At 43.9% G+C, this 24,151-nt stretch overlaps 2 protein-coding genes across 2 annotated transcripts in view; one reads left to right on the top strand and one right to left on the bottom strand.

Moving 5' to 3' along the window:
- Positions 1-4: 4 nt before the first annotated feature.
- On the top strand, positions 5-4,901 carry LOC124009328 (cytochrome c oxidase assembly factor 1 homolog). The gene is made up of 5 exons (XM_046320996.1): positions 5-84; positions 2,776-2,929; positions 3,054-3,205; positions 3,317-3,393; positions 3,530-4,901. The coding sequence occupies exons 2-5, from the start codon at positions 2,836-2,838 to the stop codon at positions 3,645-3,647; spliced, it is 441 nt and encodes a 146-aa protein (XP_046176952.1). The 5' UTR covers positions 5-84; positions 2,776-2,835; the 3' UTR covers positions 3,648-4,901.
- A 10,838-nt stretch (positions 4,902-15,739) lies between these two features.
- Positions 15,740-24,151, bottom strand: part of LOC124009111 (E3 ubiquitin-protein ligase HECW1-like) — a 73,687-nt gene continuing 65,275 nt past the window's right edge. The window contains exons 27-29 of the mRNA XM_046320607.1: positions 21,155-21,269; positions 18,986-19,184; positions 15,740-18,773 (exon numbers count right to left, since the gene is read on the bottom strand). Coding sequence (XP_046176563.1) covers positions 18,662-18,773; positions 18,986-19,184; positions 21,155-21,269 — 426 coding nt within the window. The 3' untranslated portion in view covers positions 15,740-18,661. The remainder of the gene's footprint in view (positions 18,774-18,985; positions 19,185-21,154; positions 21,270-24,151) is intronic.

Genomic DNA, 24,151 nt, shown 5'->3' with positions numbered 1-24,151 from the left:
AACGTGAAGTTTCATCACGTGATATGGACGTCTCGCCTCTTATGTGGTTGTACGTTTTGTTATAAAAACAAATTACGACATTAGGTAATTATTATATTTTCGTTCATTTACATAACGTTTACATGTATTTTAAAATGTATGGCTGTGTTTCAGCCAATGACTGGTTTCAGCTCAAGCAAGCTTTAGGTTAGATGTAGGTTTAGGCAGCAATATGGCGACTCCCATAAATACAGCATGAATGTCCTCAGTTCAGTCTCTAATTGAACTGTTGTTGTAGATTTACATTTTGTACATTTTGTACATGTACATTTTGAATTATATTTTTAGAGTAGTGCATGTTCCTCTAAATTTAATTTGGTCGTAAAAGTCTTCGTACGAAATGCCTACACCAGGCTACAAGAACGTTTTGCTTGAATGAATTTCCAAGGCTGCGCTACAGTGCTATCCTTGGTTGCGCTTACCCGCAAAATACTAATTACACTTTGAATACCCTAGATGGCGATGTCACAAGAAGCCTAACCTATAACGTTACTGAACAAAAATTGTAACGCAACAATTTCAAAGATTTTACCGAGTTACAGTTCATATAAGGAAATCAATCAATTGAAATGCATTAGGCCCAAATCCATGGATTTCACATGACTGGGTAGGGGCGCAGCCATGGGTGGGCCTGGGAGGGCATAGACCCACCCACTTGGGAGCCAGGGCCATCCAATCTGAATGGGTTTTTCCCTCCAAAAGGGCTTCATTACAGACAGAAATACTCCTCAGTTTCATCAGCTGTCCGGGTGGTTGTTCTCAGACAATCCCGTAGGCGTTAGGTGATCGCTGGATGTGGATGTCCTGGGCTGGCCTGCTTACACTGATCTGTGGTTATGAGGCCCGGTTGGGCGCACTGCCATATTCTCTAAAACGACGTTTGATAGAGTAATTAACGTGAAATTGTCTGGCAACAGCTCTGGTGGACATTCATGCAGTCAGCATGCCAATTGCACACTCCCTCAAAACTTGAGACATCTGTGGCATTGTGTTGAGTGGCCTTTTATTGTCCCCAGCCCCAGGTGAGCCTTTGTAATAATCATGTTTCAATAAGCTTCTTGATATGCTACACCTGTCAGGTGGATGGGGTATCTTGGAAAAGGAGAAATGCTTACTAACAGGATGTAAACTCATGAAACATGGAACCAACACTTTATACGTTGCATTTATATTTTTGATCAGTATAGATTGACACTAATATGAATATACTGTAGGGGATCATTTTAAGAAATACAGTGCCTATAGAAAGTCTACACTCTTAAACTGTTTACGTTTTGCTGTCAGAAAATTACATCTAAAAAGGATTACGTTATATTTGTTTTCATACAGATCTACACAACCTACTCTACTCTACATTTTCAAAGTGATAGAAAGCCATAGAACATTTTCCAAATTTGATAAGTCTCTACCCCCCTAAGTTAGTACTTGGTGGAAGCACCTTTGTCAGCTGTCACAGCTGTGAATCATGTCTAATGTAATCCCTTTTTAAATTTCATTAAAGGCAGAAAAATGTGAAAACGGCTCAAGGGGGTGTAGACTTTCTATAGGCACTGTATTTTGTGCAAATTTGTACCTGTGTACAGGTCTTAAGTGGGTTCTCAGGGTAGTCTTGTCTTGGCTTTCTCTGCTCCAAGACACTGGACTGTTACTCTCTCCCTACCCACTTTAAAATATATATATATAAATAATTTCCTACCCAAACCTCGTTCTTTCATTGTACAATTATAGGCCTACTGCACCCAGTCACACAGAATGTGGTCAGTAAAAGAGGAAACTGTCATTTTAATGTCTGACCTACCCTTAAAATTAAAATCCTTAGTTGCTACATCCATTTTTGTACTTATCAGATAATAAGGCTATTGATTATTGAGGAATATGACTAATAAATGCCTCATGAGCTTACTTAATGGTCGTACCCCATCAGAACTTAAAATATAAGCTTGTTTTAGGCCTAATAATTGTAAGCAATGTAAATGTCAACACTGTATAGCCTCAAAACATTGTTAAATCTATAATTATGTTTATCTTGGATGGTCAGTCCTTGCATCCATAGCTATGTCTATACATTTGAGAGTAGTTACATTTCTACAGGCACATCACTCAGCTTTTTACTAAAACACAGGCGGGGCGACCCTTTGTTATTGTTTCAACTAAAGATCTTAGCTTTAAAGGGATAGTTCACCATAATTAGAAAGAAATATATTGGTTTCCTTGCCCTGTAAGCAGTCTATGGACAAGGTGGGACACAAATCCATGCTTTGATTTAATCTGTGCTTCATGTCAAAATCATACTAAAGAATCAACAAAAATGTATTGTGTAACTCAATGAAGTTACTTACAGATGATGTGGACATGAAGCACGGAAATGTTAATATAGGTACCATTGATTTACATTGGATTTGTGCCAAACATGCTAACAAGCTAGCATTTAAAACAGTGGCCAAGTAAACAAAACCAAAGCATGGACTGCTGTCCATAGACTGCTTACAAGGTAAGGAAACCAATGTAATTTGGGTGAACTATCCCTTTAACAAAACAGATTTGATAAAGACGACAATAAAGAGTAACAGATCCAAAATAAATATGATTATTTCATGAGTTGGATGATCAATTGTGCAAATAATCTGAATGTATGCTCCTTTTGACTCAAAGATTCTGATGAAATGTGGGATGGTTTTGTGGAGTTTGTACATTTTGGAGAACGTCTTTATAACTTGTATGTCTGTCATCAAACAGTCCACTCTCCAGGATATTCTTGTCACTGGTACTGTGAGTTTGCTACTCTAAGCAACAATCATGAGGGTCTCCACAAGCAAACTCCAGCAGATGGCCATCTACACCACCTTGTTGACTGGTGCTGGATGCGGCACAATGTATTACCTTCTGCAAAGTACGTATCACTCAGTGTAGGTGTTGCCATGGATAATTCAGGGTTCTTAATGTTAGAAAGTGAATGAAAGCAAAATGTGCTCATGTAAATATTTCTGCCTGCCACTCTTTGTTTTCTTTGCTAGAGAACTTCTCACGGTCGGACTACCACCGTCTAGCCCTGGAGCAGCTGAAAGCCAACCAGACAGCCATGGACAGTCTGGGAGCACCACCCCTGAAGGTCCACAACATCCACCTGTCTGACCGACACAACCGGGTGGAACCTTACACGGCTGAGGTAGCTCTCTGGGGGTCATTCCTCCTGTATGGGAACCAACTAGGAGCATCACCAGCATTACCATTATCCATCACTGTGTGCAAGATATTAATATTACTTTTTATGTTTCAGATCAAAATCCCAGTGACAGGATCTAAAGATGGTGGCTACCTCTACACATCCTCAGTAAGAGACCCCCAAACACTTGGGTAGGTACTCTTCATCAATATTATTCTATATAAATACAGAGGAAATTAGAGGAAATTGATTGATCCATATAATGCAATTGAATGCTGTTGTTCATCATACAGTAAGTACCCTTCTCTCTTTCCCTGGCGCCACTAGGTGGAATTTAACGCAGGCAGTGCTGCAGCTTAGAGAGGGTCAGCGTATTGACCTTCTCACATTCACACCACCGCCAAATAAGACAGAAGGACTTGAGACAGGCAACTGGTCCTCCTGATCTGCTCACCAGTCACCAAAACTACAGTGTGATGTAGGTAGAACTGCTACAATTGTCCCCATGTCATCAGTCATGGTGTCGCCATAGTTTTATGAATTGAAGTTTCATAGTCATATTTGAAAAAAGCACCAGAGTGCAGTGCGGGACACTTATTTAGACAAAAGGGCATACACAAGCTGCCTCTTGGTTTGGAATAACCACAGTAATGTTGATGATTTGACCAATGTTTATCGATGCTACTGTGTACATAACATTTACATACAGGGAAAATGAAAAAAGTGCTACGTCCATAAAATGTCATGCATATTCAATTTGCTCAGCGCTGTCCTGAGTAAAATGTTCATCCTACTGGTGAGAATGAAAGGACAATAACAGAGCAGCAATTGTGTCATATGCAGTGGTAAAAAAACAACAACATATTCCTAGTATAACATTTCTCCAGATGAATAATGTAAATTGGCAGTGTTGGGGAAGCTACTCTGAAAAGAGTTTACCAGCCACCAATTACTTCACACTGGAAGAAGTTAAGTAAACTATATTACTCAATCTGCAATGTCATAGAATATAAATAGCAAGAACAGATAACTCTGTAATAAGATGTTAACAGAACGTGTAATTTATCCTATTAAACACAAAAAAAATGTTGTTTCAGGTGAGAATTAGCCAGGTCTGAAAATTAAGGAAATTCTTGCCTACTTCACCCATATTTTATTTTTGCAAAAAAAAGTAGTGTTTCATTCCATTAGTTACCTACACCACTAGATGGCAATAAAGTAATTAACTATTGAAAACACTACAAATATTTGAATTGAGTTGCACTACCACAATGTGCAAAATGTAGTTTAATTACTAACTGAACCACATTTCGTTCAGTACACCCCAACACTGGTAATTGCTTAGTCCAAAGCCATATCTTAATATCCATCACTTGAGAAACATTTAGGCAATGGTTCCAGTTGTACTGTACAGTATCTGAACAACCAGAAATGTTGTCTTCCAAGGAGGTATTGTTCTATGTTTTCAGATTGATCTATTCGGATGTGACATTTTACAGTGAAAATGAGATCTGTAAAACGTGGAAAATAAACGTGGAAATAAACAGTCAAATGGCTTTATACAAGTTATGATAGCAAAATAAATTGGACTTGTGAATTCTGAACATACTGTATGAACATTAGGAAAAGAATGGCAAACAAGCTAAACATATTAAACAGAAAGTGAAAGAATGGGGAACCAAACAAACAACGTCAGAAGTTGAATTCATTGAAATGCAATGCAGGCAAACAGAGATATAGTTTGGCTTGTGGAGTACAGACAGTGTGGTGTGGTAAACAACATACAATCAGTAAAGAGTCCATCTACAGTAGAAGTGCTCATACCCATCTATCAGAAGATTATCTTCTGTAGGGAGCTGAATGACTCCTCGAACCTGAATCGCTTGGAGACGGCCTTCGCATCCTGAGACAGTCTCTGGGTCGGGCATCATCATTTTGCATTATCCTATGGTGTAGGCAGCCACTACTATCAACTCATAAACAAACATGAAAATGCACATCCTGAGGCTGTGTTCCTAGTGGCCAGTGATTTTAATGAAGGGAAACTGAAATCAGTTTTACCCCATTTCTACCAGCATGTCACCTGTGCAACCAGAGGCGACAAAACTCTAGACCACTTTTACTCCAGAAATGCATACGAAGCTCTCCCCTGCCCTCCCTTCAGTAAATCTGACCATAACTCTATCCTCCTGATTCCTGCTTACAAGCAAAAACTCAAACAAGCAGGAAGTACCAGAGTGGTACAGAAGTGGTCTGACAAAGCAGATGCTACGCTACCAAACTGTTTAGCTAGCAAAGACTGGAATATGTTCCAAATTCATCTGATAACATTGAGCTCTTTACCACATCAGTCACCGGCTTCATTAATAACTGCATCAACGACGTCATCCCCACAGTGAACGTACATATACAGTGCATTCGGAAGGTATTCAGACCCGTTGACTTTTTCCACATTTTGTTACATTACAGCCTGAATCTACACACAATACCCCATATTGACAAAGCAAAAACAGTTTAGACATTTTTGCAAGTGTATAAAATAAAATAGAATATCACATTTACATAACTATTCAGACCATTTACTCAATACTTTGTTGAAGCAGCGATTACAGCCTCGAGTCTTCTTGGGTATGATGCTTCAAGCTTGGCACGCCTGTTTTTGGGGAGTTTCTCCCATTCTTCACTGCAGATTCTCTCAAGCTCTGTCAGGTTGGATGGGGAGCGTCTCTGCACAGCCATTTTCAGGTCTCCAGAGCTGTTCAATCGGGTTCAAGTCCGGACTCTGGCTGGGCCACTCAAGAACATTCAGAGACTTCTCCTGAAGCCACTCCTGTGTTGTCTTGGCTGTGTGCTTAGGGTCGTTGTCCTGTTGGAAGGTGAACCTTCACCCCATTCTGAGGTCCTGAGTGCTCTGGAGCAGGTTTTCATCAAGGATCTCTCTGTACTTTGCTCTGTTCATTTTTCTCTCAATCCTGACTAGTCTCCCAGTCCCTGCCACTAAAAAACATCTGCATAGCAGGATGCTGCCACCACCATGCTTCACTGTATGGATGGTGCCAGGTTTCCTCCAGGTGTGATGCTTGGCATTCAGGCCAAAGAGTTCAATCTTGGTTTCATCAGACCATAGAATATTTTTTCTCATGGTCTGAGAGTCCTTTATGTACCTTTTGTTAAATTCTAAGCAACCTTTCATGTACCTTTTACTGAGGAGTGGCTTCCTTCTGGCCACTCTACCATAAAGGCCTGATTGGTGGAGTGCTACAGAGATGGTTGTCCTTCTGGAAGGTTCTCCCATCTCCACAGAGGAACTCTGGAGCTCTCTCAGAGTGGCCATCTGCCTGACCAAGGCCCTTCTCCCCCGATTGCTCAGTTTGGCCAGGTGGCTAGCGCTAGGAAGAGTATTGGTGGTTCCAAACATCTTCCATTTAAGAATAATGGAGGCCACTGTGTTCTTGGGGACCTTCAATTCTGCAGAAATGTTTTGGTACCCTTCCCCAGATCTGTGCCTCAACACAATCCTGTCTCAGAGCTCTGGACAATTCCTTCAACCTCCCTCATTGCTTGGTTTTTGCTCTGACATGCACAGTGTCACTGTAGGACCTTATGTAGAAAAGTGTGTGCCTTTCTAAATAATGTCTAATCAATTGAATTTACCACAGGGGGACTCCAATCAAGTTGTAGAAACAACTCAAGGATGATCAATGGAAACAGGATGCACCTGAGCTCAATTTCGAATCCCATAGCAAAGGGTCTGAATACTTATTTAAATAAGGCATTTCAATTGTAATTTTTTTACTACATTTGCAAACACCTGTTTTCACTTTGTCGTTATGGGGTATTGTGTGTAGATTGAGGGAAACATTTATTTAATCAATTTTAGAATAAGGCTGTAATGTAACAAAATGTGGAAAAGGGGAAGGGGTCTGAATACTTTCTGAATGCACTGTATCCCAATCAGAAGCCATCGATTACAGGCAATATCCGCACTGATCTAAAGGCTAGAGCTGCCGCTTTCAAGGAGCGGGACACTAATTTGGATGCTTATTAGAAATCCCGCTACGAACTCCGACAAGCCATCGAACGGGCAAAGCATCAATATAAGACTAAGATTGGATCCGACTACGCCGGCTCTGACGCTCGTCGGATTTGGCAGCGCTGCAAACTATCACGGATTACAAAGCTGCCCAGACGAGATAAATACCTTCTATTCCCGCTTCGAGGCATGCAAATATGAACCATGCATGAGAGCACCAAGACCTTCAAACAGGTTAACCTTCACAAGGCCGTGGGTCAGACGGAATACCAGGACACGTACTCGGAGCATGCGCCGACCAACTGGCAAGTGTCTTCACTGACATTTTCAACCTCTCCCTGACCCAGTCTGTAATACCTACATGTTTCAAGCAGACCACCATAGTCCCTGTGCCCAAGGACGCCAAGGTAACCTGTCTAAATGATTATTGCAACCCACACACTCACAGATACGTACACTGACTCTCCAACACACACACATGCATATTGACGCCACTCACACACAGTTTTGTTTTTCTATCCTTTTGGCGACCAAAAAATGTGTTCCCTTTCAAAAATCCTATTTACCCTAAGCCTAACACTATACCTAACCCTAACTTCTAAACCTAACCCCCAACCTTAACCCTAATTGTAACCCTAAATCAAGTCAAATGTATTGGTCACATTTGTTTTAATGAACCTGAGCCTAAAATATAATTTTTCCTCATCGGGACTGGTGAAATGACCCTACTTCTCAGAATTTTCCTTTGAGGACTTCTGGTACCCACAAGGATAATGAAACAAAAACACACACACACACTTTTACACTGCACATTGACTCTGTACTGGTACTGCTTGTAATATAGCCTTGTTATTGATATCAATTGTGTTATTATTTTCGAATGTTATTTTCTTACTTTTAAACGCTGCATTGTTGGGAAAGGTCTTAAGTAAGCATTTCACAGTAAAAGTATACAACTGTTGTATCTGGCACATGTGACAAAAGGTAGTTCCGCGCTATTTACTACCGAAGTGAGAAAATGCTCATTATCTATTGTATTGTAGATGTCTCTGACCAAATAGTATGAGATAAATTCAATTCACAATGATGACCGTTTTTCAGAGCATTTCTGTTTGGTTTTTCTCTCCCGTGCACTGACGGACCACTCAATAGTGCAGAGAGTGATGCTTCAAAGTCACGTTCCCTCACATTCCAATTTGTCTAGATTAGAGCTACTTGCCAAGCTAGCCAAGATATCACTTACTGGGCACTTTCAAAATCAATTACAGATCCCCATTGACTAGTCATTTTCCCCAGCTGTGGGTGCAAGAGTGGCAAGTGAATCTGGCCATTGACATACTGAAAAGAGCTGGAGGCAGTGAAGGCAGAGATGCGCTGGTATGAGGAGGCAGCACGGCGTCGCGGATGGAAGCCCGAGAGTCAGCCCCCAAAAATTATTGGGGGAGGCACACAGGAAGTGTGGCGAAGACAGGTAGGAGACCTGCGCCAACTTCCGGTGCTTACCGGAGGGCGAGAGAGACCGGGCAGGCGCCGTGTTATGCTGTGGAGTGCACGGTGTCCCCAGTGCGGGTGCATAGCCCGGTGTGGTACATACCAGCTCCTCGTATCGGCTGGGCTAGAGTGGGCATCGAGCCAGGTGCCATGAAGCCGGCTCTACGCATCTGGTCTCCAGTGCGTCTCCTTGGGCCGGCTGTCAAGAGCTGCTAGAGTCTCCCGCCTGTCCAGAGCTGCTAGAGTCTCCTGCCTGTCCAGAGCTGCTAGAGTCTCCTGCCTGTCCAGAGCTGCTAGAGTCTCCCGCCTGTCCAGAGCTGCTAGAGTCTCCCGCCTGTCCAGAGCTGCTAGAGTCTCCCGCCTGTCCAGAGCTGCTAGAGTCTCCCGCCTGTCCAGAGCTGCTAGAGTCTCCCGCCTGTCCAGAGCTGCTCGAGTCTCCCGCCTGTCCAGAGCTGCTAGTGTCTCCCATCTGTCATGAGCCGCCAGAGACGCCAGTCTGCAAGGAGCCGCCAGAACTGCCAATCAGCCAGGATCCGCCAGAGCCTCCAGTCAGCCAGGATCCGCCAGAGCCACCAGTCAGCCAGGATCTGCCAATCTGCCAGAGTCGTCAGCTAGTCCGGAGCTGCCCTTCAGTCCGGAGCTGCCCTTCAGTCCGGAGCTGCCCTTCAGTCCGGAGCTGCCCTTCAGTCCGGAGCTGCCCCTCAGTCCCGAGCTGCCCCTCAGTCCGGAGTTGCCCCTCAGTCCGGAGCTGCCCCTCAGTCCAGTGGGGCCATTCAGTAGGGTTGCCAATCCTAGGTCGGCGGCGAGGGTCGCCGTTCCTAGGAGGAGACTAAAGCGGACAAAGACTGTGGTGAAGTGGGGTCCACGTCCCGCGCCAGAGCCTCCCCTATAGGTTCAGGTTTTGCCGGAGTCCGCACCTTGGGGGGGGGGGGGGGGGTACTGTCACATTCTGACCTTTATTTTGTTTGTTTTGTCGTTATTTAGTGTGATCAGGGCGTGAGTTGGGTGTGGGCAGTCTGTTTTTCTATGATTTTGAGATTTCTATGTTTCGGCCTAGTAAGGTTCTCAATCAGAGGCAGGTGTCATTAGTTGTCTCTGATTGAGAATCATACTTAGGTAGCCTGGGTCTCACTTAATTTTTGCATCGCCCGGTCCGGGGCTTGCTCATTTTAGACCATTCCATTGGTCGTAAAATAACATCTCCACCCACCTTGGGCAATCTTGGAAAACAAAACATTTCCGAGTTAAAGGAGCAGGGAGGAGGCTTGAAATGGAAGGAATTCGATGTCCCTGGCATGCCCCTTGTGAACGGGGTTAGCATTGATTGTATTCATTTTGAAACCGGGCCTCCTGAAAGTGAACCGGGTGCCCCTGTCAAAGACGGCGAAGTCGGCTGAAAACAAAAGTGAGGTATGTCAAGCACGTGCAGTAATTAGTTAAGATTGTGTTTTCACATGCATAAGGGTTTTCTCTTTATTAAAACGTATATCGCTTTACCTGCCTTCCCAAGGAAAACTACAAAAATGGTAGCCTAATGTATAACCTATTTGATAGAAAATGTATGTTTTATGTTTCTGAACAATGCATCATGCTGTTTTGTTGACATTATGGCCCGGTGATGGTCGATTTGACCCAGTCCTCCCTCGCTTTTTTTGCAGTGAGGTGAGGAGCCATATCCCAGTTTACCCCGGTTCAGGCTCATAGAACTCCCACCTTGATCTCATTATGTAGGTAGCCCAGGTTGAGTAGCTTCAACGGAAACACTACACCCTACTGAAAGATGAAATAGGATTGATGGTCATAGGAACAAGCATTAACAATTTCTTTATTCACTTTTAAAAAGTCACAATGACTTGCTATAGCCGATAGCTGTTTATGTTCTTTAAAATATGAGAAAATTATATTTGATTTGTCTATAAATAAGCCTATTGTTGTCTTCAATGACAAAATAAAACATCTCTATCGAAATAGTTTACAATTCACTTTAGTTAAAGGGGCAATGCAGTCATGCAGATTTCTTGTGTTTTATATTTCCACACTATGAGGCTGGAATTATACTATGAAATTGTGAAAATTATGATAATACCCTTCAGTGTAAGAGCTGTTTGAAAATACTGCCTGAAATTTCAGCTCGTTTTGCATGGGTGGAGTGATATCACCAGGCAGCAGAGGTGGCACCACAGGTCACCTGATGGTAACCAGGTAAAACTCAGGAACCTAGTAAGGTTTGCCCTACTGCCTGGGGCAAGTGAACCAAGCAGTCGGACAAGTTAAGCCTTCTCTGAAGTTGCCCCAGGTGATTTATTTTCACTAAAACAACAAAACTGTAAGGAATTCCAGTAGACGTAGCCTAAAACGGATCTTTCTGGCTCTTCCCCATTGTTTAAGTGAAATAATGACCATTTATGGAATTTGAGATATCGCATTAAAGCACAGTTAACTACTATAACTCCCACCTTGAGCCAATCAGTGTAATTGTGTAAATGCCAGAGCTCTATGGCAAGACACATCATTCACTCAAGTTTTGTCAAAATTGGCCCAGTGCTGTCTGAGATATTGCGTGTGACTAATAAACATACAAACGAACATACAGGAGACAGATCCACTGTCCCTTCCCTGATTTCACAGTGGGGGACAACAATCACAGTAAGGTACTTAATTGTTACCCAGAAATGATTTGATATTGAGATAAAAACAGCTGCATTGGACCTTTTAAGAGGCATTTTAAAACGGTGTTTCTATATGCAGAAACTCTGATGCAGGCATAGGTCAATTCAAAAGTCTTTGTAATCTAAAATCAAATCCACTCCCATATGAGATTACTATGATCTTACCACAGATGAAAGTTATAATTATTAGTTATAATAATCTTTGACTGTAGTGTCAATAGTGCTTTATTACGCACAGGAAAAATTGTACTCGCCAAGATACTGGGCGCACATTCACAAATGCCCAAAACCAGGACCAAACCAGTCCGGAGGGAAAACCCAAAAACAAAACGCACTACCACACAATAACACAGTGGGAAATCATTAAGCCCGCACAAAGAGCAGGCGGGCCTACCGGCTAAAATAGCCCAACTAAAAACCTAAACAAGAAACAGGTGATACTAATCAGACAAAAACAACAGAAAAGGGAAAGGGTTCGGTGGCAGCTAGTAGGCCGGTGACGACGACCGCCGAGTGCCACCCGAACAGGAAGAGGAGCCACCTTTGGTAGGAGTCGTGACAGTACCCCCCTCGCTGACGCGCGACACCGGCCTCGAGGGCGACCTGGAGGGCGAGGCGCAGGGCGAGCCGGATGGAGGCGATGGAAATCCCTCAACAGTGACTGATCCAAGATGTCCCCCACCTGTACCCAGCACCTCTCCTCCGGGCCGTACCCCTACCAGTCCACGAGGTACTGCAGGCCCCTCACCCAGCGTCTCGATGCTAGAACAGCATGTACTGTGTCCCCCTTGATGTCCAGAGGGGGCGTAGGCACCTCCCGCACCTCACATTCTTGCAGGGGACCAGCCTCCACCGGCCTGAGTAGAGACGCATGAAACGAGGGGTTAATACGATAATAGGAAGGGAGTTGTAATCTATAACACACCTCGTTTATCCTCCTCAGGACTTTGAAGGGCCCCACACACTGCGGCCCCAGCTTCCGGGCAGGGCAAGCGGAGGGGTAGGTTTCGGGTCGAGAGCCAGACCCTGTCCCCCGGTACAAACACAGGGGCCTCACTGCGGTGGCGGTCAGCGCTCCTCTTCTGCCGTCTACCGGCTTGCTTGAGGGATTCCTGGACGGCCCTCCAGGTCTCCTTGGAGCGCTGCACCAACTCCTCCACCGCAGGAGCCTCGGTCTGACTCTGATGCTACGGCGCCAGGACCGGCTGGTAGCCCAACATGCATTGAAATGGTGACATGTTCGTGGAGGAGTGGCGGAGTAAATTCTGGGCCAACTCCGCCCATGGGACGTACCTTGACCACTCCCCTGGCCGGTCCTGGCAATACGACCGCAGAAACCTACCCACCTCCTGGTTCACTCTCTCCACCTGCCCATTACTCTCGGGGTGATAACCAGAGGTCAAACTGACCGAGACCACCAGACGCCCTCCACACTCGGGATGTGAACTGGGGACCCTGATCAGAGACGATGTCCTCCGGTAACCCGTAGTGCCGGAAGATGTGGGTAAATAGAGCCTCCGCAGTCTGTAGGGCCGTAGGGAGACCAGGCAATGGGAGGAGACGGCAGGACTTAGAAAACTGATCCACAACAACCAGGACCGTGGTGTTCCCCTGAGACGGGGGAAGATCGGTAAGGAAGTCCACTGACAGGTGAGACCACGGCCGTTGTGGAACGGGGAGGGGCTGTAACTTCCCTCTAGGAAGGTGCCTAGGAGCCCTACTCTGGGCGCACACCGAACAAGAAGAGACATAGAACCGCACGTCCCTAGCCAAGGTGGGCCACCAGTACTGGTGGTCCTTCTGTAGCTCAGTTGGTAGAGCATGGCACTTGTAACGCCAGGGTAGTGGGTTCGATCCCCGGGACCACCCATACGTAGAATGTATGCACACATGACTGTAAGTCGCTTTGGATAAAAGCGTCTGCTAAATGGCATATATTATTATTATATTATTATTACTTCCCCCTAAGACCCCGCACTGTCCTCGCCACACCAGGATGACCCGAAGAGGGTAGTGTGTGAGCCCACCGAATCAATTGATCACAAATACTAAGGGGCACGTATTTGCGACCCGTAGGACATTGTGGAGGCGCAGGTTCCACCCGTAACGCCCGCTCAATGTCCACGTCCACCTCCCATACCACCGGTGCCACCAGCCTAGAGGCTGGAAGGATGGAAGTAGGACTGATGGGCCGATCCTCCGTGTCATAGAGACGGGACAGCACGTCAGCCTTCGTGTTCAGGGAACCTGGTCTATACGAGATGGTGAACCTAAATCGGGTGAAGAACATGGCGCACCTTGCCTGACGCGGATTCAGTCTCCTAGCTGCCCGGATATACTACATATTCCTGGTGGTCAGTCCAGATGAGAAAAGGGTGCTTAGCCCCCTCAAGCCAGTGTCTCCACACCTTCAGGGCCTTTACCACAGCTAACAACTCCCGGTCCCCCACATCATAGTTACGCTCCGCCGGACCGAGCTTCTTCGAAAAGAAAGCACAGGGGCAGAGTTTCGGTGGCGTACCGGAGCGCTGTGATAGCACAGCACCCACCCCAGACTCGGATGCGTCCACCTCCACTATGAACGCTAAAGAGGAGTCCGGATGCGCTAACACGGGCGCATCAGTGAACAGCGCCTTCAACCGATTGAAGGCTCTGTCCGCCTCTGCCGACCACCGTAAACGCACCGGCACCCCCTTCAGCAGTGAGGTAATGGTGGCCGCTACCTGGCCAGAACTCCGGATAAACCTCCGGTAGTAAACCCTAAAAACCACTGCACCTCCTTCACAGTGGCTGGAGTCGGCCAATTACACACAGCCTTAACGCGGTCACACTCCATCACCACACCCGAGGTGGAAATGGGATAACCCAGGAAGGAGACGGCTCGTTTGGAGAACACACACTTCTCAGCCTTGACGTATACGTCATGCTCCAGCAGTCTACCAAGCACCTTGCGCACCAGAGACACGTGCAGCGCGTGTGGTGGAATAGATCAGGATATCATCGATAGATACAACCGCACCCTGCCCGTGCAGGTCCCTGAGAATCTCATCTACAAAGGATTGAAAGACGACTGGAGCATTCTTTAACCCATACGGCATGAGGAGGTACTCACAATGGTACTAAACACGTTTTTCACTCGTCTCCCTCCTGATTACGCACCAGATTATACGCGCTCCTGAGGTCCAGTTTCATGAAAAAAACGCGCTCCGTGAAATGATTCCGCCGCCATAGCGATGAGAGGTAGCAGGTAACTAAACCCCACTGTGATGGAATTGAGACCTCTATAATCAATGCACGGACTCAGACCTCCCTCCTTTTTCTTCACGGAAAAGAAACTCGAGGAGACGGGTGAGATGGAGGGCTGAATGTACCCCTGTCCCAAAGATTCTGTGACATGTCTCCATAGCCAATGTCTCCTCCTGTAACAATGGGTCCACGTGACTCCTGGGAAGCACAGCGTTTACCTGGAAGTTTATCACACAATCCCTCTGTCGATGAGGTGGTAATTTAGTCGCCCTCTTCTTACAGAAGGCGATAGCCAAATCGGCACAGTGGAAACCTGGTCTGGACTCTCCACCGACGTGGCACCGATGGAAACTCCCATACACCTACCTGAACACTCCTCTGACCACCCCTGGAGAACCCCCTGTCTCCACGAAATCCTGAGATTGTGACTGGCCAGCCAGGGAACCCCCAGCATCACTGGAAATACAGGTGAATCGATAAGGAAGAGACTAATCCGCTCCCTATGATCCCCCAGCGTTACCTTGTCCAGTGGAACCATGGCCTCCCTGACCAGCCCGGACCCTAATGGCCAGCTATCTAAGGTGTGCACGGGGAAGGGGGGATCTATCGGCACCAGCGGAATTCCCAGCTTGAGGGCGAGTCCACAATCCATAAAGTTCCCAGCTGCACCTGAATCGACTAGCGCCTTATGCTGGGAAGAGGGTGAAAAATCAAGGAAAAAATGTATACAAACATGTGACCAACAGGGTGCTCTGGGTGAGTTTGATGCTGACTCACCTGGGGTGACCGAGAAGTGTTCTGCCTGCCCTCAACTCCCAGACAGGCTCCTCCAGCACCGGTCGGCCGTGTGTCCTCTCAGACCACAGCTGGTGCAGGAGGAGCCTCCTCCTCCGGTACCCCTCGAAGCGGCCCCCCCTAACTCCATAGGAATGGGAGCGGGAGGGCTAGGAGGTGGAACTGACAGGACCCTTTCTGAACGGGAGTTGTGACAAGTTAACATATCCTGGGAACATATCACTATTCTGTGACACTCATAAAACTAGTGGAAGAAAGTAGGTGCTTAACGAAGTGATTTTTTTATTGACATTCGTTAACAGTATATTTGCTTGAATTGAAAGCGCAGCCTGAGAATTACTGAGCCCAACAGACAACCAAAGAATACTGTCGGGCCAAGAAAATCTAGGAGGACATAGTGGGGCCAGACAGTGAAACATATATACCTCAGAGGGTTTCTGAGAACAAAATAATGGTTGTAAAACGTTCACTAGCTGCCATCTCTTAAAGAGGAAATATCATGTGAGATATTTTCAAAATAGGCAACAGATTGATGTTTGAAAATTGCATTGCTTGATCATCGCCACACAAAATGTGCATAGCATGAGACACATTTTCAACAGTAACTTAAACATACTGCATAAAAACAGAGTGTAGAAAATAAATAAATAAAAATACATGAATAACTCCCTTCAATCTTGTACTGTATATCTGACAGTTTGTCATTTCAAAATGATTTCAGGAACATCTTACTGAGTATATAAGGAATTGTTATACATTTCCTGTATATCTTACAGCCTTTCAATTTTATAATAGCAACTGTAAATGCACTCACTATACATTCCAGAATCTTAGTTCAAGGAAAGGAACACGAGATAAAGTGAACAGATTGGATCAGAAACATAGGTCATGTAAGTACAGTAGTGTTTAATGTAAGTTTCTGGTGTCTCTCTTCTAATATCAAACTACTATAACGATGCACATGAAAAGATGGGACATGTACAATTATTGAATTGGTCTGCAATCAACTCAGTTATAGGCTTATGTCTGTGTGACAGTGGCATGTTGTCATATACAGTGTTTTCATGTTAAGGCATGGCATTTGCAGACTATAACAGCTGTCATATCCTATTATGATAAAGTCGCGATAGCATATGTGCATTAAATGTCAACATGAGGGTAAATTAATAAAGCAACCCTGTGGGGTCTGTCCTAAAGGATGTGGCATGGCAACCTGGAACTGACAAAAGACACTGCAACATGACGTCCATTTTGAGTCAATTACATTTTCATCATGTCATAGCACTTATGGCTGTGGGCAAGGGTAGACATACAGGCATAAACTGAAACAAAATCAAACATGTTAACTCTGCTAAAACACAAGCGGTAACAGGTCAACAGCATTGTATGCTACTGTATTTATTTCAGCAAAAACTATATTTGCAAGTGATGTTACATTTAAAAATAGAATTGATTTTTATTTTAATAGTGGTATACCTATTTCAGGTGAGTTTACTAAGAGTTAACTCCTTACAAGTGCAACAATTATTCAGGAAGAATAAGATCCAGTACAATCTAAACACAATACCCGCAAATTTACTTCAAATCATCTCTCTCTTGGTGTTTGAAAATGATAACAAAAAACTTCAATATGTCCTGTTGTGTTTTCCATGCTTGAAAAGATCTTGTAAAAAAGACATTAAAATATATATTTTTACATTTCCAAAATAATGTGTGGTGTTATTCACAGTCTACCATATACCGATGAAACAAATACATTTTGTGATAATGAAACATTCATAATATCCTGACTGAATTGTGTGGAAACAAGAGAAAACGCATCTCATGTAAACATCAAATGGTTCTCAAAATCAAGAGGGGAAAAAACAAGTTTTCACATGGAGCACATCAAAACAGTTATTCTTCTGATCAGACATTGGTAATAACGTGGGTTTCTTCACCTCCCTTCACTCTAATCACTTACAGTGAAACTGTGGTTTGTGTTAATTTCCCAATCAACATCAAGGTTTACATCAATTCCACATATTTACTGATAACACATCGTTTTGACTTCAGTTACAGTGCAGTATAACAACTAATATCATTAGAATCCTCCAACAGTCATTTTGCAATTGTGGGAGGGTCTTGCTATATTTTGTAATCTCTATTGATATATCTCAATGTTCACAAAATCTTGGTAAAAATTATATTTACTTTGTAGTTCTTTATGGACAATATGCTTCGGTTATTATTTTAGTAGTAATACCCTTCAGCAGCCATTTTGTCCTTGAGAGCTGATGATGAGCCAGTCCTTTGCTGATGTCCTATCCTGGGATAATCCCAGTCGCAGCAGTATTTGAAGTGGAATTGCTGAAGTTGGAACACAATGTTTTGATATAATGTTGGTTGTAGTGGTTCTTCACATGACAGTTTTTGAGGCATTTTTCTCCCTCTTATTATGTGAATTGAGGCATTTCTTTAGTGATAATTGTGGTTGTGATTGGTGATAGATTGTGACGATGCTAGCTGAGGCTGTTGGTGCAGAGATGGACTAGCCGATTTGTTGAGTCATGGCCCTGAGTACTGTTATAGGCTGAGGCCAAATAAGAGCTATTGCATATAGCTTGGTTACTTTATGCAATATCCCCTTAACAAAGGTACATTGTAATAGGTGAGTAATGCATGCGGTGGTGGTTGGCTTTTCCTTTTTCTTGTACACTGTACATAGATTGTTAAAAAAGAGAAATGTACAGTCCTCTGGCTGTTGTATTGAAATGTACAGTAAAAAGGGAGTGTTGCAAACAGTAGAATCCCCGGTCCTGAGGCACAGGATTCGACAATAAGATCTTGACTGCTTTCCAAATGGAACCCTATTCCCTAGTGCAGGGTTCCGCACATGATGTTATTTACATGGACATAAAAGACTGTAAAAACACCAGCAAATCAGCTCCAAGTAATTTTAACTTTGGAAATCTGTTCCAAAGTATTCTCACGCATAATAGCGAGATATTGTGATCATATACAAATGTAAGCAATGTTTGAAGTGATTGTTTTAGTGAAATATTATATCTGTTTGGGATTCTTGTGGTCAATTTGCAGTCTAGAAATTATTTGTAATTACAGTATGTAATTCAAGAAAAAATTGTCCCGCGGCTAAATCTAGTTGATGATCCCTGCCCTAGTGCAATACTAAGGGCACAATACAGGTAATAGGGTCCCATTTGGGATGCACAATGTCTTTCTCTTTCACTCAAGGCCAAAGGTGCTGGTCTCCTCCACAGCGATAAGCAGTTTATCATAGAGCATGGTGTAGGAAAGGTATGGAGGGAGATCCAGCCGGTTGAAGCATGTGTGTGCCCTGGAAGATAGATATACTGTAGATCATCAGCATTAGACAACCACATCAACTGAATAGTTTTTTTGCCAAATGCGTTGTATGTGAAAGTTATGCAGGGGTTTGAAGGATAACATAATTAGGAAAGTTTGAATCCAAAGCATGTACAGACCTATAATAGCCTATAATTTAATCATACAATTGTAGTCTTGGGTAAAGAGTTTACTGTATATTACCTGGGTAGAGCGGTGATCTTGCCCCACTTCTCGATACAGAAGCGTCGCAGGCCGTTGCTGCCCCGTAGTGCGGTGAAGCCCTCGTAGGGAACACTGGAGGTGCCCGTCACAAACTGCAGCAGACGCAGCCTCTGCTCATTGTTGAAGCGCTCCACTGCCCCCCAGAACCACCGGATCACTATGTGGCTGTCATGGTAGCCTGCAATGGAGAAGGCCAACGGAGGTGGTAGCTGGTCCCATACCGGATGTGCAGTAGCCAACTCCTTTATTGTTGCAATGCCATAGAAAAGTTGGCTACAGCATATACAGTTTAGGACCAGGGGCTACAGGGGGGGCTGGTTCAACAAGGGAATGTGGCCTGTGTGTTCAGTCCATCTAACAAGATTGACAATTAAATGTCAATCAACATACAACATACAGTTGAAGTCGGAAATTTACATACACTTAGGTTGGAGTCATTAAAACCCGTTTTTCAACCACTCCACAAATTTCTTGTTAACAAACTATAGTTTTGGCAAGTCGGTTAGGACATCTACTTTGTGCATGACACAAGTCATTTTTCCAACAATTGTTTACAGACAGATTATTTCACTGTATCACAATTCCAGTGGGTCAGAAGTTTACATACACTAAGTTGACTGTGCCTTTAAACAGCTTGGAAAATTCCAGAAAATTATGTCATAGCTTTAGAAACTTCTGTTAGGCTAAGTGACATAATTTGAGTCAATTGGAGGTGTACCTGTGGATGGATAAGAGCGTCTGCTAAATGACTTAAATGTAATGTAAATGTATTTCAAGGCCACATTCAAACTCAGTGCCTCTTTGCTTGACATCATGGGAAAATCAAAAGAAATCAGCCAAGACCTCAGAAAAAAATTGTAGACCTCCACAAGTCTGGTTCATCATTGGGAGCAATTTCCAAACGCCTGAAGGTACCACGTTCATCTGTACAAGCAACAGTACGCAAGTATAAACACCATCGGACCACGTAGATATCATACCGCTCAGGAAGGAGACGCGTTCTGTCTCCTATAGATTAACGTTCTTTGGTGTGAAAAATGCAAATCAATCCCAGAACAACAGAAAAGGACCTTGTGAAGATGCCCGAGGAAACAGGTACAAAAGTATATATATCCACAGTAAAACGAGTCCAATATCGACATAACCTGAAAGGCCGATCAGCAAGGAAGAAGCCACTGCTCCAAAACCGCCATAAAAAAGCCAGACTACAGTTTGCAACTGCACATGGGGACAAAGATCGTACTTTTTGGAGAAATGTCCTCTCGTCTGATGAATCAAAAATATAACTTTTTGGCCATAAAGCCGAAAAACACAGTCCTAACCGTGAAGCACGGGAGTGGCAGCATCATGTTGTGGGGGTGCTTTGCTGCAGGAGGGACTGGTGCTTCACAAAATAGATGGCATGAGGCAGGGGAATTATGTGGATATATTGAAGCAACATCTCAAGACATCAGTCAGGAAGTTGAAGCATGATTGCAAATGGGTCTTCCAAATGGACAATAACCCCAAGCATACTTCCAAAGTTGTGGCAAAATGGCTTAAGGACAACACAGTCAAGGCATGGGAGTGGCCATCACAAAGTACAGACCTCAATAACATGGAAAACTTGTGGGCAGAACTGAAAAAGCATGTACGAGCAAGGAGGCCTACAAACCTGACTCAGTTACACCAGCTCTTATTGCGGGAAGCTTGTGGAAGGCTACCTGAAACGTTTGACCCAAGTTAAACAATTTAAAGGCAATGCTACCAAATACTAATTGAGTGTATATAAACTTCTGACCCACTGGGAATGTGATGAAAGAAATAAAAGCTGAAATAAATAATTCTCTCTACTATTATTCTGACATTTCACATTCTTAAAATAAAGTGGTGACTCAAACTGACCTAAGACAGGGAATTTTTACTAGGATTAACTGTCAGGAATTGTGAAAACTGAGTTTAAATGTATTTGGCTAAGGTGTATGTCAACTTCACAAACAAATATTACCCATAAAAACATGTTGGGCTAGATTCCCGTACCCACTACATTCACCATAGTCCTACACGTTTTTTAAATTTTTAAATTTAACCTTTAATTAACTAGGCATGTTCAGTGAAGATTCTCCATTAGCTAATGTCCAGTGATGTGCTTCACTGTAGTCTGCTCACCTCCTCTATACTCTGTGTTGTTCCTCCAGTCATTGAGGTCTATCTCAGCTGTCCCAGCAATGACCAGCTCCAACTCTCTGGCATCGAACACTGACACCAGCCGTGAGTCCACCACCTGGAGAAATATTGCAGGAACATAGAACATTAAAAACGATGTAGGAGTGTACATACTGTATGTGACTTGTTTCAGGTAACTAGGCGTATGTCGCACATTACTACTTCACAGGAGAGGCATTTGAACGAGAGAGAGAAAGACAGAGAGAAAGATTGCCACCCGGGCCTGCCGGTGAAACTGCTAAACTGCTTTCTGACTGTACACTGTACCGCATGATTTTAGCGGGTTTACTAACGTGTTAGTTCTAGTAGCTATGTTGACTAAACTTTGTAAGCTTGTAAACTTTAATTCGTAGACTTCTGTAGGTTTTAGCATGATGGGTACAAGGAAAATGTGAGTATCATGTAGTAGCCTAAACCTATCGATATTGCATTGAGCTGGGCAAATGGAATATGAATGACAGTCATACAATATGCTGTAATAGAAATAAGGTCATGCTAATAAAATACATAACCATAATCCCTTGGCACCGACCGCCACTTGTGCAGATAATCCTTTCTACCGCAGCTTTTTTGAAAGATATCATGAAGAAGTACAAAAGCGTTGATAATGCTCTCCACTTTCTGGAAGAAGCTAGTGCCATGCTGACACTCTCTGACTCTGAAAATGAATCAGATGATGAAGAAATCCCCGATGTAGGTAAAAACATTTTAATTGAATCAGACATTGTAGAGTCTTCTGATGACAGTGATGGGGAAGAAAATCAGTGGAATGCCCGATGGAAACAGAGTATGGATGGCTAAGGAGATGTTAAAGGTTCTGCTGTTCGATTGAAAATATGCAGAGGGAGTTGAAAAGAGAACACAGAAGGCTGTTGTATGAAACAACTGTCTCTGAATTTCATCTTCAAACTTAGGGCAACCATGGCATCTGACAGAGAGGGCGAAGCGTTCATCCATGTATACAAGTAAGAGTCTAGATAGTTACATTTTCAGATATTATATGTTTCTAATTTTGTCAGCAAGTCATTTTCACTGCAAGTTAAAGCTTACTGTTAGCTAGGTAGCTAACGTTAGCTGGCTGGCTCGAGTAGAAATATTATTCACATCTCAGAAATCTACTTGCATTGCTAGTTATAGCCTAATGTTAGCTAGCTATGCATGGTGGCTAGCTATGACAATCAGTATGGGTTGATATTATTGCCACATTCAAAACAACTGGGAACTCGGGAAATCTCAGACTTACAACTTCAGTGCGTACAAGACAACTAGGAACTCAGACAAAACAAGCTCCAACTGGGAAAAATCAGTTTGAACAGTCATCCAACACGGAATGCCAAGTCCGTGAACCCGGGCCTCTTTCTGGAGCCCAGACTTTCCAACCTGAAGATCACTGATGTCATGATTTGACCTTGTATTTTTCCAAGTTCCCTGTTGTCTTGAAAGCACCATTAGGTTCATTGTTTAGCTAGCAAGCTATCAGGTAGCTAATGTTAACTACCTGATAAGATGGCGCCGGAGAAGAAGGCTAACGTTTTGCGTGCCCCCAGCCGATTGTTTTCTTGTTCGTTTATTCGCGTTGATTGTAACTTATTTTTGTACTTATTTTGTACATAATGTTTCTACTACCGTCTCTTATGACCGAAAATAACTTCTAGACATCAGGACTGCGATTACTCACCACGGACTAGCAGAATCCTTTTTTCCCTTTCATGACTCTGTCGAGCCCGACGCGAATGACATACTGCTTCCTCGGGAACAGGCCCCGATCCAAGTGATCTGCTTCTGAGTATTCATAGGCGATCGAATTAACCCCCACCTCCCTCCATTCTGCCTGCAAACGTGCAATCTTTGGAGAATAAAATCGATGAGTTACGTGGAAGATTAAACTACCAACGGGACATTAAAACTGTAACATCTTATGCCTCATGGACTTGTGGCTGAACAACGACAATATCAACATACCGCTGGCTGGTTATGCGATGTACCGGAAGGATAATACAGCAGCGTCTTGTAAGACAAGGGGAGGCAGACTATGTATATTTGTAAACAACAGCTGGTGCACGATAACTAAGGAAGTCTTGAGCTATTGCTTGCCTGAGGTAGAGTATCTCATGATAAGCTGTAGACCACACTACCTACCGAGAAAGTTTTCATCTATATTTTTTGTAGCTGTTTACATACCACCACAGTCAGAGGCTGGCACTAAGACAGCATTGAATGAGCTGTATTCCGCAATGAGCACAGAGACGCATACAAAGCTCTCCCTCGCTCTCCATTTGGAAAATCTGACCATAATTCTGTCCTCCTGATTCCTGCTTACAAGCAAAAATTAAAGCAGGAAGCACCAGTGACTAGATCAATAAAAAAGTGGTCAGAGGAAGCAGATGTTAAGCTACAGGACTGTTTTGCTAGCACAGACTGGAATATGTTCCAGGATTCCTCCAATGGCATTGAGGAGTACACCACATCAGTCATTGGTTTCATCAATAAGTACATTGATGACATCGTCCCCACAGTGACCATAAGTACATACACCAACCAGAAGCCATGCATTACAGGCAACATCTGCACTGAGCTAAAGGCTAGAGCTGCAGCTTTCAAGGAGCGGATCTCTAACCCGGACGTTTATAAGAAATCCCGCTATGCCCTCCGATAAACCATCAAACGTGCAAAGCGTCAATACAGGACTAAGATCGAATCGTACTATGCCAGCTCTGATGCTCGTCGGAGGTGGCAGTGCTTGCAAACCATTACAGACTACAAAGGGAAGCGCAGCTGAGAGCTGGCCAGTGACACAAGCCTACCAGATGAGCTACTTCTATGCTCGATTCGAGGCAAACAACACTGAAACATGCATGAGAGCACCAGCTGTTCCGGAAGCCTGTGTGATCAAGCTCTCCGCAGCCGATGTGAGTATGACCTTTAAACAGGTCAACATTC

This window comes from Oncorhynchus gorbuscha, linkage group LG22 (assembly GCF_021184085.1).
Source record: "Oncorhynchus gorbuscha isolate QuinsamMale2020 ecotype Even-year linkage group LG22, OgorEven_v1.0, whole genome shotgun sequence".
Classification (NCBI taxonomy): domain Eukaryota; kingdom Metazoa; phylum Chordata; class Actinopteri; order Salmoniformes; family Salmonidae; genus Oncorhynchus; species Oncorhynchus gorbuscha.
The sequence above is the reverse complement of the archived record's forward strand: the minus strand, read 5'-3'. Positions and strand labels throughout refer to the sequence as shown.